At 41.7% G+C, this 20,024-nt stretch overlaps 1 protein-coding gene across 1 annotated transcript in view; it reads left to right on the forward strand.

The window, feature by feature from the left end:
• The first annotated feature begins 897 nt into the window (after positions 1-897).
• The window catches only part of rab15 (RAB15, member RAS oncogene family), a 76,420-nt gene continuing 57,293 nt past the window's right edge, over positions 898-20,024 (forward strand). The window contains exon 1 of the mRNA XM_028821884.2: positions 898-1,494. Coding sequence (XP_028677717.1) covers positions 1,371-1,494 — 124 coding nt within the window. The 5' untranslated portion in view covers positions 898-1,370. The remainder of the gene's footprint in view (positions 1,495-20,024) is intronic.

A 20,024-nucleotide genomic window follows, 5' to 3' on the forward strand; every position in this document is an offset into this window, starting at 1 on the left:
TCAAGCCAGAAGCTCCTCTTGAGCCTCTTTGTTCTGGCCATAAAATGGCAGAGTTGTCTGCTCAGTTTCAGCAGGTGAACCAGTCAGTTACTGGGGTGGAAGGATTCCAGTTTTTTTAATTGTGGAGGCTCTGGCCTTACCTGGCTTGGTGTAAATGACCTACAGGGAGGAGAGAGAAGATCTTATGGTACCATCCACTCCATTGCTTGGTCCAACCTTTGCAGGGCTTTGCAGTTTTGGGTAAAGCAGATGTCAAACCAGGATATGATGTTCAGTGGTAAGATGCTTGTGTAGAAAATCGGCCCACGGAAGACAGACGAGAACAAAACATTCTATGCCAGAAAGAGAAAGACAGAAAAATAAAAATAAATAGGATTGCAAACTTGGAACTTAATATACTACCTCGTGTGTTTAGATCATTTTATTGGTCTAGTAACTTTCTGTATTTTTATGTCTGTAAAGCACCTACAGTGACAAGAAAAAAGTGTGAATCCTTTGGTTAGCAGTGCATTTTTGTATAATTTTGTCTTAAAGTGTGAGCTTATCTTTACCGAGCTTACAATAATAAACAATTAAAATCTGTTTTACGTAATAACACACATTATTGTCCTGTTCTTGTACATAATGAGTAGGGTGGCGCAGTGGTAGCGCTGCAGTAAGCAGCCCAGGTGTTTCGTTCCGGGTTCTCCCCGTGTATGGGTGGGTTTTCTCCAGCTTTTTCGGTTTTCTCCCACAGTCCAAAGACATGCAGGTTATGTGAAGTGACGGCACTAAATTGGCCCTGGTGTGTGTGTGTGTGTGTGTGTGTGATTCTTACAACTCGAAACCGAAAAGCTCCTGGACCTGATTGACTGACGCCGAGGGGCGTGCACGAGTACACGCCTGCGCGTACCTGCCCGCCATTCGCGCGCGCTCCGCGGCCACGCGAATAAAAGCAGACTCTGGCCGAAGCGAGGTGCAGCTCAGGGTGTGCGTGTAGGCTTTTCCTTTTATTAATTATAATTCATTATAAACTTCTATCCTAAACGTTCGAAATCGAGTTTTGTTTCGACTGTAAACTAACCCGTTATACTAGGGAGGCGCCGGGCCGTGGTGCATTTTTTTTCAGTACCGCCCGCCTGGCCGGCCATCCTCCCATAGATCTTCTGCGCTGGCGCTTCTAGCAGCAGGGTGATGTTGAAAGAGCTCCGCATCCTGGGCTGGATCCACCCTGCTCACTCGATTTGCGAAGAGGAACTAGAAAGACTCCGAGCAGAAGGACTTGCCGATGCTGGGCTAGACATTGGAGAGCGAGGCGCTGCCATCGGCGCTCCGCTTCACGAGTAATGTTCTGAGTCTCCAGCTCCCTCTCAGTTCTCCCTCCGCTCATCATGGCTAAGCAGTACGATGTCTTGTTCCGGCTGCTTCTGCTGGGCGACTCGGGCGTTGGAAAAACCTGCCTGCTGTGCAGGTTCACCGACAACGAATTTCATTCATCGCATATCTCCACCATAGGTAAGTAAGCGTGTGTAGCCCACCCTCTTGTGCCCTTCTTTCGGGTTTCTCGCTCCTCTTTTGCGCGATTTCGCTCCCGATGTCTTGAAAGGAATGCCAGCCCGCTAAAGAAATGGAAGCATCCATTGATTTCATTGGCTGTTCGTTGTTGAATGCGTTTTCGGAACCTTTGTCGATCCTGCTTATGAAAACACGGTTGGCATTGTGGTTCAGCCAGGGAGCAGAGGCACTTGGATGGCAGTTACAGGAGCCAGCAGCTGGCCCACTTGCTACCCCGTTGCTGTGTAACATCCATCAAAGGTTTCCTAAGAGATGGGATTCCACATGGATGAGATCTGACACCTCAGCACTGGCATGCATCAGTGTGTCCTGGCACTACAATGTCAAGAGGTTGTTGTCACAGTTCAGACACCACACTTGCATTCATTCACAAGCTCACGTAATCCACTTGAGGGTCATTGTGAAGACCAGAAACACCCTGGCAGCATTTAAAGGCCTGTTTCTGCTTCTGTTAAGTATTAATTTTGAAATAAATGTGAAACATTGCTTAATATTAAACAAACTGGCAGTATTTCTAGTTGGTTTTGGATGCAGATCAGGATTTCATGGGCAGGAGCCTATCATGGCAGCACTCTGGGCAAGATGCCAGTCCATCACAGGGCCCACTTGCACACACACACACACCCACACTGTCACTCACACAGAGTGCCATATTGGCAGTTTGATTCAGTTAGAAGTTGCACTGATTTTCACGACGACAGTTGTCTTTCAGTAGCTTGGCAGTGTAGCACTGAGGTTAAAAAAAATGAAAGGAACTGGACTGTAAGCCACAAGGTTGCCCCTTGGCAAGTTATGCCACCATTTACCTGAGCCGGCTCATTAGCCGGCACTAAGTACATATACCAGTTTTACTGTGTCTGTATTCTAAAATGCCCCCAGGGTTTGCGCTCACTCTGGAATGGTATGTGATGGTCCCTGCTCCCTTACCTGGCCTGGAAGCCATAATAAGGGGTGGAGGATATGGAGGAATGCTGTGGCAGCAGATGCACCAAGCTGATGTCCCAGCAGCCATGGATGGACATGCAAGCTGGAGAAGCAACCTGACGAGTGTGGTTGGTAGGCCCTTTCCAGGTCGTGTCAGTGGGAGACAATCTGCTACAGATAGATCATTCACCAGTACACTGGGTGGCAGCATCCCTTCCAGCAGGCCCCAGTATGGGTAGCATGGGAGTTGTTTTCCAAAATGGCTACCCTTTTGGGGTCTGTGACAGCTGTCGGGGGGGGGTGTTATGGGAATTGACTGCCGAGCAAGCAGGGTGGTCATGCTTAACCCCAAAGTGCTTCCTAGGTTGGCAATTAAAAGAGAGAGCCATCCACTTAGCACGGCTGGTCGGAGTCGGGAGCAGAGGAGAGCAACACTTGTCTGTGAGGAGTAAAGAGCAAAGGAAGAATAAAGGAAAGAGAGAGTTGTGTTGAATTTTGAACAAAAGATGCGCATATGAAGGTATTGTTGGGACTGGTGTGGTACATTTGTGTCTGGGGCTCAGTAGTGCCCCCTAGAGGTACAGACACTATATTGTCATTGTTGTGTTTTTGACTGATGCCTTTTTGTAAGATTAACTAAAGTACCTGGCACTGTTTCGGTATAAACCATGGCTAATGTGTCCTTTGAAAATTCAACATGGATAAACACAACTCACGATGAGACAAAAGTATACCCTTATACAAAATAGGGTTGCACGGTATAATAAAAAAGACAATTTTCTAAAACCGTACAATAGCAGCATTTCAGGAAGTAAACGTTAATAACCCCCACCTTCTATGTCAGTAGAAGCCCCCCTGCTTGCTTCGACACAGTCGAGACACTCACGATGACCTGATACCACATGCTTTGTCATGATCGAGACTTCACTGCCCCTGACATGGTCAAGACCTCATGGGGGGGGGGGGGGGAACAGTCCAGCTTCAACACACACTGGATGCTCCGAAAGAGAAGCAGTGTTGAGTGTGCTACGCCAGCGAGGATGGAGTACAACTTTGGAGTTACCCAATATTTGCTTCAGAACTGTTTTGATACCAGAATTGATAGTGATATCTAAGATGAAATTTTTGTATCTTTGTCACCAAAACAAAAGCTCTAATTCTGTGTGACTGTGCCAAATTTAACTGAGAAGAATGTGTGCGTGCCTTCTGTTTGGACATGCTGATGATGGAATCTTTGTCCCAGTGCGCTCGTGCTGCCTGATGGGAATTGTAGTTCCTATATCGGTACTCTTTGTTGACACCCCCCTTTATAACCTTATATGATGCATAACCTGTCTTTTAAGTTGGACCAAAGGCAAGTCACATGGCAAATTTTATAAAAACTGGTTCAGCCTAGGGCCCCAGCTGTTGATTGTTTGAATAATCGGCAGGATACCCGATTACTGAATCGATTTTATTGAGTAATCGGATAAGAAATTCTTTTGCTTTATTAAAGACCAATAGTAAATATACAAAAGAGAAAATAAGACCGGTCTTTTAAAACGAGCTGCTAATTGACTTCCTTTTTAGAAATATTTGGTCAGCTTTTTCTTGGAGACCTTTTCCAGGCGTTCTTTCCACTGACTATCGGATCCAACATCACCACTGGATTGATCCAAGCTGGATTGGTTGCCTCAGACAAGAAGACATTATGTTGTCACAAGATAGTGACAGCAATGTGGCTGGGAAATGTCTGTCAGTTAATTAATTGTAACTCCTTGGATAGTTGAATTTAAATCTATCTATATTTAATATAGTGCCTTACTTGTTTACCTACTTAATATGTATAAATATATCTAATATAGTGCCTTGCATGCCTGTTCTGTAGCTCAAATACGTATCTGTCTATCTGATTTATTGACTTTCATAGCTACAGTATATAAATATTGCATTGCCTTGCATACCTAATTATCTTCAATAGCCTCTTTCACATTGTATCCACCAGGGGGCGTAGCAGCACTATAAACCCTTGACACAGCTACAGTCACAAGTTCAAACTGAGCATATTTTATTATACAAAAGTACCTTCACAGGCCTTCTTTTTGTGTTTGTACAGCACAAAAAATGATTTTAAACGTATCCTTTGTCCTACTGTTCTTTCTCACAGCAAGGTGAAAGCTGGAGCCAGGAGTGCTTCCGGTATCAGGACTAAGCCTGCAGGAAGCACTTCTGGGTCAGGCAAAAGGTTGCCATAATTGGAGCAGTCTACCCCTCTGGCAATACCCATGAAACCCGGCAGGACTGTGTCATGGGACTGTGATTCCCAGCATGCCCTGCAGGTAGAGAAAAGGAGGCAGGAGCCCAAAAGTGCAGCCATCCATTGTATCGGGGTAGTTATCTTACTTGGACCTTCCATTATTTTGGTATCAACCAGGTGAGGAACTTCCATCTGTACTTCCAGAAATACCAGTCCATTCATGCTGGCCCGTTACGTTATGCCAGTCTCTTTTTTTTTTTTGGCAATGAGGTTCATGCATGTTATGTCATCCATTACAGTATCTATCTATCTGTCTTATAGTGCCTTTCACATCTTTCTGTCTATCTGTTATATAATTCCTTGCATAGCTAGCTACCTAGTATTGTCTATCTAGCTATCTGATAGTTTCTTCTGTATCTCTCTTATATAGTGTCTTGCACAGCTATCAATCCTTATATCTACTTGGCACCATTTCTGCTTGTTCTTTATACATAACTATGTTCTAAGAGCCACAGTCATGAAATCTGGAACTTCTCGCCATAGGTTAGGCTTTTTGACCTGTAATTTTGGGCTTGCCAAACCAATTGCCGGAGAGCAGCGAAAGAAGGTGGCTTGGGGTCGGAGTGAGTGGTATGAAATTCTAAGGAGTGATCTGTCGGTGGGGGAACGGTACCACATGGATTGTAGTGGTTGAAATCTTGGGATCCCTCACTCTTTTTGTGGAGGGGCCATATTACCTCTGCAGGGTTATCGTTAAAATTGAGAGGTGCAAGTGTAATCTCTTACCATTACACTATGATGGCAATCTGCCTGGCACTGTTTCTCTGTCGTATTTGAAACTGACACATAACACCACCGCTGAGTCGCACCTCAGAACGGATTAAAATCACCGATTGCATTTGTTCCAAACACAATAATTTTTCTTACTTTAGATTTACAGCCAGCTTTTAAAATAATACCATAATCAAAGCTAGTAAACACAGCCAAATGTAAATCAGTCAGACTTGGTGTCTGCTTGTGTGGCTGTTTCAGCTTCACTCATAATTGGCTGTTCAGAGGGTCCTGAGGAGTGAAACAAGCGTTACTCGGAGGACCTCCAACTTTCAATATGGCCTAAATGATGACAGGGAGCGCCCAGTGAGTCTGACAGAATTGGGTTTCTATTGTCATGCATTAAGTCCCTTGAAGCTGAGCGGTTAAAGGTGTGTTACAGAGTAAGTGGCCTGGCCACCCTCTTAAAGGGATATAATAATGGAGAATCCATTTTTATAATGCAGATGATTTCTCTCATCCGGTTAGATGGCCCCTTCGGTTTCAGACCTCTGCAGTTACGTGTTATTCTACACTTTCGTAGCCAGACATCTTTGTTCAGGCTGCTTCTCACATGGGTGCGTGTCCTGACGAGTGTTAAGATGACATTTTGAGTGACGTTTTGAAATAAAGCTCAGGAAGTGTCAGGAGATGTAGCTGGTTTTATACAGGGCCTTGCGTACCTGTCACTGTTGTGTAGCACCTTATGTAGTTCCTTTCATATTTAACGTGGCACCTTTCTTAATTCTCTTTTATAGGGGTACTCAACTGGTCCTGATGGTCTGCAGGCAGCTGAAGATTTTTGCTCTAGTCAAATTTTTATTTGTTGACTATTAAAGCAATGTGCTTTTTGGGTTAGTTTTATTTAACCCGTCGTCTTATATAAACCGCTGCTGTGGCTGTTCGTTTGTCTGTCCAGGATTTTAAATCACCTGTAGCTCACAAACCATTTGACATATTTGACCTGAAATTTGGTACACATATACTACGCGACGTCTTCTATCCACTTTTGGGGGTGATGATTAACCTTCAAGGTTATTCCTCTTTTTATTTTTATTTTATTTTATTGTAGAATCAACTCTCAGCAGTGGCCAGCAGGGCGGCTGTGCGGTGCATGCGTATCGGCGCCGTTCTTATCCCTACCACCTTCGCTGTCACTTCGCCTACCTCATCATATCTTAAGTCTTCAGTCTGCGTCAAGAATGATTTAAGTGCTAGCTTAAGTGAAAATTGAAGTAATTGCAACAGAAACACTGACTTAATCAGTTTTAATGCGAAAAGATACCGACAAAAGAAGAGAAGAAGCGGGCCGCTAGGGTGGAGATAAGGAGAGCTACTAGGGAAGCAGCAAGCACATCAACCTCTGAGTAAACGAATGCTAAACATTCAGAGAATCAGGATGAAAACTAGGAATGCTCAAGTCAAGTGTAAGTGCAGTGCACTGTTACAGGTTTATTAAGATTCAGAATATGTAACTCTTTAAATCCATGTTTTGGACTCGCTGGTGGAACTAAACAATAATGCAAAAATTAAAAAAAACTGCATAAAATCATTCATTTCCTCATTGCTATAGTTAGTGTTTTTCAAACGTCCTTATTATGTGCAGTGATAATCACATTGCAATGTTTATTTTTCCCTCCTCAAAGATGGCCGAATTGCTGTATCGCATCCTGATTCAGTAGCGTACAGTTTGACGGACAGACTGTATGAGTGGGCTACTTCAATTTTTAAATGACACCACATTCTACTTACTGTATACTTCATACTTCATAATTTTTTTTATTTGTTTTTTGCAAAGACAGTTTTATATCTTGCAGTTATGGGTGTTTTGTAATTTGGATACACAGTATAATTTCTTTACCAACTTTATAGATTCTGACAGAGGGAGATCTGCCCTTCAGAATGATACTTAGGCCAGGGCTCTTCAATAATGCTATTAATACTTACTTGGAAACCATAAACGTGGAGAAGAAGAATCTTGTTTTTTTTGTTTTTTGCTTTTTCAAACCATTAAAGCTAGATATAGTACCTGTAGGTATTTTATAGTAATTTTTTTTTCTAGGTGTCCCTAGATATTCTTTTATACGTTTATAGTGTTTGGAAGCTTATTATGTTATTAAGAATAATTGTACAGTTTATTCTGCTGTATCATATGAGTACAGCATAACCAGGTGTGTAAATTTGGAATTTTACTTTGAGGAGCAGCGCATTAATATTGAATGAAGGAGGACAAGGTTAGAGCCAGTTAAATCAAAGGAGTAGAAAACAGACAAACTGAGGCGGAGTTTAAAGGGTTAACTACCCTTTTAAACGTTTTAAACGGGTACATTCCGGTTGGAATCGTCTCCCGTTTTCTTAACCAGCTCTCTGTTAATAATGAGGTGCAAATATCTAGAAGGTTGCCAGTTTAATTCCCGTTACTGCCAGAAGGGATCCTACTTGAGCAAGGCCCTGAACCTTAAAATTGCTCCAGGGCTGCACTGGACAATGGCTGACCCTGCGCCGTTTCCACCAAAGGGTCATGTGGAAAGACCATTTCCCCTAGGGGGGATTAATAAAGTATCTCAGACTCAAATAACAAAGGGGCTACCAGCTCTCCAGCTTACAAGCTTCCATTTAAACCTGTGGACATGAATCACGCTGCATCTGTGTCAATACAATGCTTTGAAGGGAAAAACCGAGACCAGAAAAGTGATAAAGGTTGTTGTAGAAGAATGAAAGCACTAAAAAATTATTGTCATACACTGTGGATCAGTGTCTGGGGCTCGTCTAAAAACGGGTAATATACCATCCTGGGCTGACAGGGGGCACTTGTGCCAACCTTCTCCTCTTCTTTTCCCTTTGCAGCGCTGACAAGACCCCCAGCGAGTGTAATTGATATTCTAGCATTAAAGCTGTCAAAGTGAGAGAGGTAGTCGGTTTTGACTCAACTGAGCCGACGGACAGAGTTCCGTGTTTTTGGCCTCAACGGATTGGCTTCTCGTGTTTACTGGGTTTGTAACAGATGCGCCCATAGTAGCCCTGTTTGTTTCATTTAAATGGGGACAATCGGCTTAAGCGTCAATACAACTTCTGGCACCTGCAGTGCCTTACTTTGACCACCCCATATACAGCACTTAAATCCTAAGTTTCGTTATCTGCTTGGCCTGGCTTCTAATTAAGAAACTGGGTGGGATGAAAACCTGCACCCACTGTGGACCTCCAGGACTGGAATTGAGTATTTGATCTATAAAATTGAATTCCTTACATGTGTATGTATTTATCCCTTTGAATTGAATATAGTGCTTTGCATACCTATTCTTTCACATCTGTCGTATGTGTCTAATTTATTGTCTTGCATATCTGCACTGCCAGTCAAAGTTTGGACGCACCCAGAAATCTTCATGTTTTTGATAGAAGTTGATACCTTCTTTCATCAAAGTTGTTGTAAAAATACAACCCAAGACATCCCTAGTGGGGTTGATGCCTGAAACAACTGATTTATTTTTGTAATCACAAAGGAGTACAAGAACTGAATTTGAGAAATGGCAATCCCTTTCAACACAAGTGAACAGAATAACAGGTGTCAGCGGTGGGAATGCAATTAGAAAGGTTTCTCTAATAACCAATTAGCATGTAACCAGGACTAAGGCTAAGCAAAGAGAGCTGACCATTAAGACACTGAAGGAATGGCTGCAGAAATATGTGAATAATAAATTAAAAATCAGTTATTCCACACAGTAATAGGCATTAGCAACACTAGGAATGTCTTGGCTGTTTTTTTTTTTTTTTTAAATTAATTTAGTAGTATCTCTTATAAAAGAATCTTGAGACAAGACTATTGCCAAAAGCCCCGCCCTCCTCTCCACCATTTCTGGTTAATGGCCCACACCCAAGGTCCTCTCATTCGTGCGAATGCTTTTGTCAGACACAGTTCCTGTGCTATCTGCTCTTATAAATCTTTACGTTTTCCTCACTTTAAGTTCCCAATAAAGGAAGACTTATTATGTCCAAATCTTATTGAATAATTTCATCCCGAAGGGTTATCAACAGAAGAAAGGAGTACACGGGCAATTCTAGCACTGAGAAACGAGGAAGTCAAATGAATTAACGTGAAAACTGTCGATCGGTTACACTGGAAATTGGTTAAATGCTTATCAATAGACTATGCTGAAACAGTTGGTGGTGATGGTGTGGAAGATGAAAACATCAACTTACAATATCACGAAGAATATCTATAACTGTTAACACTGTCTGGTCTTCCACTGGCCAAATTACTGTTGAAAGAAGGCTGTATCGTAATGATATTTATGTCTGAGTGATGGGCTATGCATAGGACTATGCATTAGTTGTATTCAAAATTGGTCAAACAATTCTGACATGTAAAATTTTAACAGGCAACAAGAAAGGTAATGTAGTACATCTTTCACGGATAACATTGTACAATACAATACAGTTTATTTTTGTATAGCCCAAAATCACACAGGAAGTGCTGCAATGGGCTTTAACAGGCCCTGCCTCTTGACAGCCCCCCAGCCTTGACTCTCTAAGAAGACAAGGAAAAACTCCCAAAAAAAAAACCCTTGTAGGGAAAAAATGGAAGAAACCTTGGGAAAGGCCGTTCAAAGAGAGACCCCTTTCCAGGTAGGTTGGGCGTGCAGTAGGTGTCAAAAAGAAGGGGGGGTCAATACAATACAAAACAATACACAGAACAGAAGAAATCCTCAATACAGTATAAAATAAGTTTTTTTAGAAGTAAAAAAAAAAATAAAAATTTTAGAAGTACGGCGCAGAATTTAACAGTAGATGATATCACATAATAAGATTTGGATATTTTTAGAGTCCTGGAGACCTCATCCATCAAGCTGCCTCCCCCATTGGGCCATTCCACGGCTGAAACAGTGCTGGGCCAGCCAATCCGATGAAAAGACCTCTTTCCCACGATTCCTGCGATCCTCCATCAGGGATGACTTTACCTTAAGCAGGCAAAACAACTTGGCAGGTGGGCCGTGGCACCAAGTGCCACATTTGAGTACCGAGAAGAGAAACAGAAAAGGTGAGGGTTAGTATCCAATTCTAACTATCATGTTACTTATGTTTTAGTGCTAATGACTAACAACAGAGATGCAGTCTGTACAGTTAATCAGCAGCTCTAGTCAGGGTGTGCTAAACTGAAGTAGTGAGTCTTCAGCCGGGATTTAAAAGCTGAGACCGAAGAGGCATCTCTTATAGTAGCAGGCAAACCATTCCACAGTTTAGGAGCCCTGTAACTAAAAGCTCGACCTCCCATTGTTATTTTATTAATCCTTGGAATCATAAGCAGACCGGCATCTTGAGATCTTAATGTGCGCTCTGGTTTGTAAGTCATGATAAGTTCAGACAAGTAAGCCGGACCTTGGCCATTTAATGCTTTATATGTTAAAAGGAAATTAGACACCAAAGGAGATCCTGATATGCCATTCGTATTAAAATGTTTTCAGTTTCCCATTAGAATAGCTTTTGCTATGACAATTAACAAATCACAGGGACAAACATTCAAAAAAGTCGGTTTATTCATTAGAGAGAAAGAAATGAAATTCACTCACGGGCAGTTATACGCTGCGTTGTCACGATGTAAGTCCAAACACTGAATGAAAATTCAACGTGATGTTGAGGAAAAGTTAATTCATAAAATAGTTTTTACTGAAGTTTTACAGTAAAAGTGTAAGTTTAAAAAGTATTTGCATGTTAATTTAAAATCCAAACAGAACTAAACGTATAACACAACGTATACCTCCAACACTTCATCAAACATAATTTTCTTTCAATTTATTACGTTTTACTGTTTTTTTTTTACTATGAATAATTACTCACTGTAATGTAAAATAGTTAGTTCTATTATGCATATGTAACAATTCCCGTGAAAATAACAATCTGTTTAAATTGTACATCTGCTTTCCCATACGCGAGCGGCAGAGCCATGAAGTGGCTAGTGTGTAGTGCCCGCCTCGGGGTTGGCGAGCGAAGCGAGCAGGGGGGCAGAGGTCATGACGAAAAAAAAAAATTTCTCTCAGTAACATGAACAATTCCGGGTGTGTCCAGACTTTTGACTCGTAGTGTTTTGTCGACGTATTCATCTTCAATAATTTTGTCTCCTCTATTTGTTTGTCTGTCCGTCAGGCCATCAACTGTGACAGCCCACTGGATTACATTTCCGTCAGCCTTTCTGGACGCACTTGATTCTAATACTGAACTCTCCCAGGGGAGTCAATTAATACTTTTTCTGTCTCCATCCTGATTTGTTGTACAACCTGATAAGTCTAGAGTTTAAAAAAAAAAAAAATGTAGTGTAAAATGTTTAGAAACCAAAAGCATGGCGGCCTGCCCATATGTGCTGCTCGTGTCTTTTGGTGTGTGATTTATCACGAAGCTCACTGGGAATTCATATGCTGAGTGCAGTAATGGTGGGGAGTTTGCTGAGAAGAGCGCAGTCAGCTGTAGCCTCTGTGAGTGGGCCGTGTTATCCTGGCCGGTGGCCCTCTTAGGATTTGCTCCGTGAAGAGATGGGATGGTGGAACATCAGTTTGGCTGGTTCTTCCTGTATTTGGAGCAGATATTCCCCCCCCCCCCCCCCCCCCCCAACCACCACCAAAGATGTACAGGTTCAGCTGATTAAGAACTCCTAAGTGGCATGATGGGTGTGTGGGTAGCTGAATGTGCCCAGTGGGTCTGCTCCAAGGGAGATCGGAGTGGTCTGCCGTTTCCTAATATGCCACCCTTTCAGTTTAATGTAGAAAACTGGAAATTACTGTACGTGGGGGGAAAAGAAACTTCAGTTATAATAATAAGATGGAAGACACTGAGCTACAGAGAGCAACCTCTGAGGATTTAGAGGTTTATGTTGACACATTTTCATCACCTAAGCAGCATGCAGAAGGATTAAAAAGGCAGACAAAATGTAAGGTTATATAATTAATACATTGAAGGATGTTATGCTCAGACTATATAACACACTAGTGAGACCACATGTGCAATATGCAGTTCTGGTCACCACTACAGAAGACAGACAGAGCAGCACCTATAGCTGTGTAGAAGGGAGCATAGAGAACTTAAGGACATGCTGTACTGTGATAGACTCAGATAATTAAACCTGTTTAGTCTCAAGCTGAGGTGACAGCATGGAGACCTAATCCTAGTCTTCAAAATCCTCAAGGGCATTGATAAAGTAGATCCAGCAGAATTCTTTCATGTTTACAGTGAATCACATTCTTGAGGACTCCAGTGGAAATTAAAGAGAAGTGCACTTAGGGCTGAAGCCAGGAAGAGCTTTTTTAAGCAAAGAGTTGTGGCAATCAACAGAATTTAAGAAGTACCTGGACGAGTTATTTGTTGAGGGCCTGAATGGCCTCTTTTTGTTGGTCAAGTTTCTTACTTTTAGAAGTTGCTTAGCTAAGTGAACGAGCAGCTGCTTACGGCCAGTGGCATCTGATGGCAAATGTTCTGGCATCCGTAAATCTGCTATATAGGCTCCCATTACATACATTGGCGGGGGGGGATGCAAAGGGGCTGTTTGCATGCCATAGAACAGGCAGTCCCCCCCCCCCCCCCATATGGAATAAAATACCCTTTTGCTTTTCTCTTACATTTTAACCCTAGAGAAGCAGGATATTTTTGTTAATAATGAATGTAGAGGAACATTTCCAAATTCAGTGCTGCTTGTGTCTTCACATTGATTCCTTTTCCATCTCTGCACATATTATGTTTTCTGAATCCATATAATGGCCTTGTGTATCATTTTACCTTGAGTTCTGTGCTTCTGAAGCACTCCCTCCAGGGGTTTTGTCAGTCTTGCTGAATATGAGAAAGCATTACTTAAAAAAAAAAAAAAAAATGCTCCTTCTTTTTTTTCTTTTAACACTTTGTGAATTGTCTCACACCAGGCGAGCATGACCTGCCGTGCATGTGGCATACTTAGAGGAAGAAATCCTTTAGGGCCCTAAGACTAACAAAATTAACCCATTATCAATCACTCACTCCTAGGTGGGTCATATACACAGTCCTTGAACCCTCACAAGTTCACTTCCAGCCACTGTCTGGATACAGAGTTGCCCACATTTTGTTAAAAAGTGAATTTCATTGTAATCCGTTCATTCTTCTACTGTAGTAGCAAACATCTAACATCTAACTATTAGGACTGGACACAGGTCAGGGTCCTTCACCAATTTTGCAGTGCCTGGTCTGTCTCTCTGTTAGGTAGATGGGAAAGGCACTATATATCTATCTATTCTATTGTACCTTCTGTCTATTTATTACATAGTGCATTTCCCATTTGTCCGTCTTTTATATAATACCTACTCCTGTCTATCTTTCTGTCTATTGTGTAGTGCCTTTCACATTTATCTGTTATACAGTATACAGTAATCCCTCCTCCATCGCGGGAGTTGCGTTCCAGACCCCCCCACGAAAGGTGAAAATCCGCGAAGTAGAAACCATATGTTTATATGGTTATTTTTATATTGTCATGCTTGGGTCACAGATTTGCGCAGAAAAACAGGAGGTTGTAGAGAGACAGGAACGTTATTCAAACACTGCAAACAAACATTTGTCTCTTTTTCAAAAGTTTAAACTGTGCTCCATGACAAGACAGAGATGACAGTTCCGTCTCACAATTAAAAGAATGCAAACATATCTTCCTCTTCAAAGGAGTGCACGTCAGAGAGAGAGAGAGAGAGAGAAAAGCAAACAGTCAAAAATCAATAGGGCTGTTTGGCTTTTAAGTATGCGAAGCACCGCTGGACAAAGTAGCTGCAAGGAAGGGAGCAAGCATTTTTCAGCATTTTTTAGAGGAGCGTCCATATCCTCTATACCAGTATGCTCACACCCCCTCCGTCAGAGCAAGAGCGAGAGAAAGCAAACAATCAAAAATCAATACGTGCTGTTTGATCTTTTAAGTATGCGAAGCACCATGCGGGAAGCATATCGCTTACAAAGCAGCCACATGTAAGTCCAGCAAAGAAGGGAGCACTGTGAAGGTAATCTTTCAGCGTTTTTTGAGGAGCGGCCGTGTCCTCTAGCGGTGCGAACAGCCCCCGTGCTCACAATATATTTGAGGAGTTTTATTTAATATATAATACGTGCTGTGGTTGGGTAGCTTCTCAGCCATCTGCCAATAGCGTCCCTTGTGTGAAATCAACTGGACAAACCAACTGGGGAAGTGTGTGCCAGAAATTAAAAGACCCATTGTCCTCAGAAATCCACGAACCAGCAAAAAATCCGCGATATATATTTAAATATGCTTACATATAAAATCCACGATAGAGTGAAGCCGCGAAAGTCGAATCGCGATATAGCGAGGGAGTACTGTAGTGCCTTTCCTATCAATCTATAACAAGAAGTCCACAGAGGGAGAGAATGAATCACCTATCTTAAAACAGCCTTTTAATCCTGAGCTTTTCAATGACTATCAGGTATCATCTTCAGAGGATAATGATTAGACATACAGGAATCAAAGCAAATGAGGACGGGGGGGGTGTAAGAGAGGTGGATTAGTAAGGTGGCATTCTTCAGAGGGCAGCGGTGGGCTGGCGCCCTGCCCGGTGTTTGTTTCCTGCCTTGTGCCCTGTGTTGGCTGGGATTGGCTCCAGCAGACCCCCGTGACCCTGTTGTTAGGATATAGGCGGGTTGGATAATGGATGGATGGGTTCTTCAGAGGGTGTTAGTCTTTAAGTCTTATTTTGTATGTTCTTCTTTTTAAGCCTGCATATGATGGGTTCATGTCCAAATATCTGTTAATGGCATTTTCATTTGATATTCACAATTCAGCCAGCTCTCTGGCACTCTTAGTATTTGCCTTGAGTCTCTCTTGCACTGTGTCCCAGTTAAACGTGTGCCAGGTTGAACTGGCATATGGTTATAGCATAGACTGTGGGTCGTTCCTTCTGACAGCGTTGTGATGTTCTTGTATACGTGTTGCGAGTGTTTTAGACATTTGTCCCATGTATACCACTGGGCATGCATTGCATGGTATACTGTGTTTGGTGTCTCTGCTGCAGATTTCCTGTTTTTGGCATTAATATGAACTGTCCACCGAGTATATCCTGGTTTATATGCTACATCTATCTATCATATAGTGCCTTTCCCATCTGTTTACCTATCTATTATATAGAGCATTAGGGAGAGAGGCCTTATTTTAGAATTGTGTTATAGACCACCCAATGCAGGCAGTAATTTCAATGCACATCTTTTTAGTAATAATAAAAAGGCAAGTTTACAGGGGAATATTATTGTCATCAGGGACTTTAACTACCTGAATATTATCTGGGCTAACCTTGAAAATAGCAGAGCCCAGGAGCAGGAGTTTTTAGAAGTAATCAGTGACTGTATGTTAAAGCACGTAACAGGAATGTTAAAAATCTCTTTTGGCTGAGTGAGATGAACGTGAAAGAGCTGAAACATCCCACCGAATCAGCAGGCGCTATAGTGTGTGCTCACCGTGCAAGTCCATCCAAGTGTGTGAAGATGAGAGGGGCGCAAATTGCATCATGTGATGGATAGAGTGGACCAGAAACGTCACCTGACACTTGATGTCACATGACCTGCAGGGCTCCCTGGGACTTTGACGACGCATGAGGTAACACGGCACTCTTTGGTCACATCTGTGTACTCCTTTGTGATTTCTTTTTGCAAAGAACTACAATATATAAATAAAACTAATTAAGCACCAATTTACTAGTAATAATTAGTTTGTTGGATTTGAATGCGAGACATGAGGACTGATATTTTTAGAAACCCAAAAAGGAACATGTAAGAGAAATGCTAATGAATATTGCAGGAAAGACAAAAACAGACGGTGAGCAGGCACAGGCGTCCGCTGACATGTTAAACTGAAATATGTGGAGGATTGTTGCATATTTTTTCATTTATATGATGTTTGCTGCACAGAATGCATGTACGTATAATGAATGCATCAAAATTTATAACATTCTACTTCCATCCATCTATTTTCAAAGCCACTTATCCTAATCTGGTAGTGGTGGTCTTAAAACTTAACGCAGTTAGTAACCTGCCACCTCAGTAACACCTTCAAGAATTGAGCACACTGTAGCTGATCCTTTACAGGTTTCACCTGTCCATCTTCTTAATGCTGATGAATATTTTTTGCTTCTCCAGGGTAGGGTTGTTTGGAAGCCGGAGCCCATCCCAGCAAGTACCCAGTACTGTGTTGGTCTTAAAGCTCAACACAGTAGGTAATCTGCCACCTCAGTAACACCTTCAAGGACCGGGTACACGGTGGCTGATTCAACCCATCCATCTTCTTAACCCTCAAATCCAGGGTAGGGTTGTTTGGCAGCTGGAGCTCATCCCAGTGAGCCCCTGGTGCCAGGCAGGAACAACAACTGGATCGAATATCAATCTATCACAGGACAAACACACACACACACACACACACACACGGCGAGAAGATGCAAACTCCACACAGGTACCCGGGAGGTGAACCCCCATTTCCATTGCCCCCGCATTGTCTGTGCTTTAATAATATTTAAATTATTGATAATTTTTTACAGCCAGTAAGGAGTCCCTGTGGTGTTTCTTCTACTGTTTCGACCTGAGGATTTATTCTGAAAGTAGTGACACATCCATTTTGTTGGGTTCAGTACTACCACTTCTGGTAGTTTATTCTCATTTTGCAGGTGCAGATATTTATTGCATTCAAAATGAAGATTATGAAACTGATTGCAGGATGAACTCTTGTTTAGTGCACTTGAAAATTTGGTATTTTTATATTTCTACACCAATGTGGCATAGGGGTGGGCGGTATGACCAAAATTCTATATCACGGTATTTTTCTAAATTATCCCGGTTTCACGGTATTGGACGGTATTTTTTTCCCCATGCATGAGTGGATGTTAACCACATTTTCCACTGCAATTACTGCAGTAGACTGGCTAAGAATAACCTGTTAGACTGTTATGAGAATTGTACATTGTATAAAAAACATTTTAATGTGCACACAAGTATTAATCCAGGTTTGCATTGCCCCATAAAGTGATAGTTTTCAAGGGGGTGGCACTAATGGAGAAGGTATCACATTGCATGACAGATGCAGTCAAAATATAGAACCTTTTTATTGAACAAATTTTGCAAAAACTTAAACTATAATTTTGACAACATATTTTCAACCATGCAAAGAGGCATTTAGACTTAGTAAAATATCCAGAGGTGTTGTATTGCACTGAATATGTCTTAGAAAAGGAATAAATAGTAAATATTTTTTGTAAACCAACTACACTTTCTGTTAATGTTAACAATCTCTGTCCACCGACACGTTAAAGTGACTTTTTAAACAACTTTATCATCATTAAACTGCATAATACTTTAACTAATAAATAACAACAATAAAATAAATAATAGTATTATTACTGATAGTTGCACTATTATGTTCAGTGTAGAGAACTTTATCGCAAGTGTGACGAGGCTCCAAAAAACTGGATGTATGAATGGGTATCGCACAGGTTTAACTTAAATATTGTGTAAATGTTGGGTTTGTGATCTGGTGGTCGGAGACACAAACACAGAATTCAATGCATGTTCTTCTGAGCGGGCTTAATTTATTGCACACGTGCTGTCTCTATCTGACGTACTAAAACCCCAGTTCCTATCCATCCTTTTTCTTTCTCCACATAACCAATCACCACACGATAAACGTCTTTGTGAAATTAAAACTAGTTATAAACTTAGCCCACGGAGTGTTCAGAACTTTAAAAATATCTTCGTTATACATGTTTAATTATGCCATCCATTCAGAGTTGCGCCCATCTCTGAACGAGTCGCCAGCACATCAAAGGATGAATACAAGCAAAACATACACTAGCAGGGTCAATATAGCACAACAAAACCCCACATCCTACATGACTTTGAAAGGAAACTGAAGCGCCGAGTAAACCCACCAGAAAAACATGCAAATGCAAGGCAGGCACGCCGCCGTGCCCCCATATGATTAATACATGCTTTAATGCATTTCACCATGAAAATTATATTAAGTATTTATTTTAGCATTCTAAATGTTCAGAGAGCAGGAAGATCATGAAGTGAATGTATTCTGTGCGGGGTTCGCTGCCGGCGCCTCCTCTTAGTGCAAGAAGAAGTCAGTTTAAGAATCGCTTAACACAAAGCATTTAATGTGCTATATAACTTATGACGGGCTTTGAAAACATGTCGCCACACTATTACACAGTACATTACACTGTATTGAAAACAAATGAAACAAGTACAACTTGGCTTGCAGTATTATCCAGTAGTATAGAAACAGTATTTACACATCTGACCTTTTAAAACTAAAGTATCTCCTGGCTCTCTGTCCATTTTCACCACACAGCATTCCTATGCTACCGCCCACTATTTGGTGGTGTAGCAGTGAAAAAGAGCCCTAGTGCAACAAATATGTGTTTAGCGGTGTAGCAGTGAAAAAGGTCCCCACTTGAACAGTTTCCTGCTGCGCCACGTTCCGAACGTCGTTTAGGCAATTTAAACCGGTGTTGCGGTATAAGAAAAATGCATATCATAAAAAAAATAAAAAACGGTTTTCGGTATGAACCGGTATACCGCCCAGCACTAATGTAGCATATGAACATTAGCCATGCCAAATTACGTTCTAAAGCTAAGCATTTTCTGTAAATTAAAAAATACACTCTGACACTTTACATGGAAGTCTATGGGGCATGGAGGAAAAGCTTAAAAACTTACTGAATATGTCTAAGACAGTTGTCGAGTATTAATCCGCATCTTTCGATCACACACACACACACAATTTTTGAATCGTTTATAAATGTCATTTTTGAAAAACACCTCCCAACAGTTTGAGATTTGGCCATTTTAGATGAAGACCAAGTCTTCCTCCACAATATCTTTTCACATCGAGGGGCGTGGTCTCCTCTCGATTGGCCAAATCACAGTAAACGTGATGTGCCAAGTGGTGTGTTTTCATCTACACGTGCTTCTACATGAAAATGTAAATTGTAGTCGAATCATGCTCAAGATAACTCCTCACTAAAAATTCACTAGAAAGGACGCTAAACTGCCTGCGAAATTTCGGTGTCAGAATCCGAAATCTCGGTCTGTTTCCTTCCATGTGATGCTAGAATCGATGCCCTTATGAAGATGTTGTTACCCAATGTAACCTCCACCTACCATTGCGCAGCAGGCGTGTCACGTGTTAATCAGTTAATGTGTGTGACAGCTATCAAAGGTGGATATAAGCAATGAATAAAGGGTTAGGAGATGGACATTAACAGCAATGAAGTCTAGAAAATGAGAAGAATAGGGGGGTATTTTCCGCATGTGGATTACTTGTTTAGCCGGGTGTAATTGTTGACGATTTGGCATGATCCTGGATCTGTCCGTTTTTCGAAACTGTTGCTATGACAACACATCCAAATCCTCAGACCTGCTTGGAGCAGGTTTGTTCTATGTAAATAAGGATTAGCTCACACACTTAGTCAGTGTCCGCGCATGGAATTCATTCAGTCACGACTTCGCCGTACAT

This window comes from Erpetoichthys calabaricus, chromosome 16, assembly GCF_900747795.2.
Source record: "Erpetoichthys calabaricus chromosome 16, fErpCal1.3, whole genome shotgun sequence".
NCBI classification, from domain to species: Eukaryota; Metazoa; Chordata; class Cladistia; order Polypteriformes; family Polypteridae; genus Erpetoichthys; species Erpetoichthys calabaricus.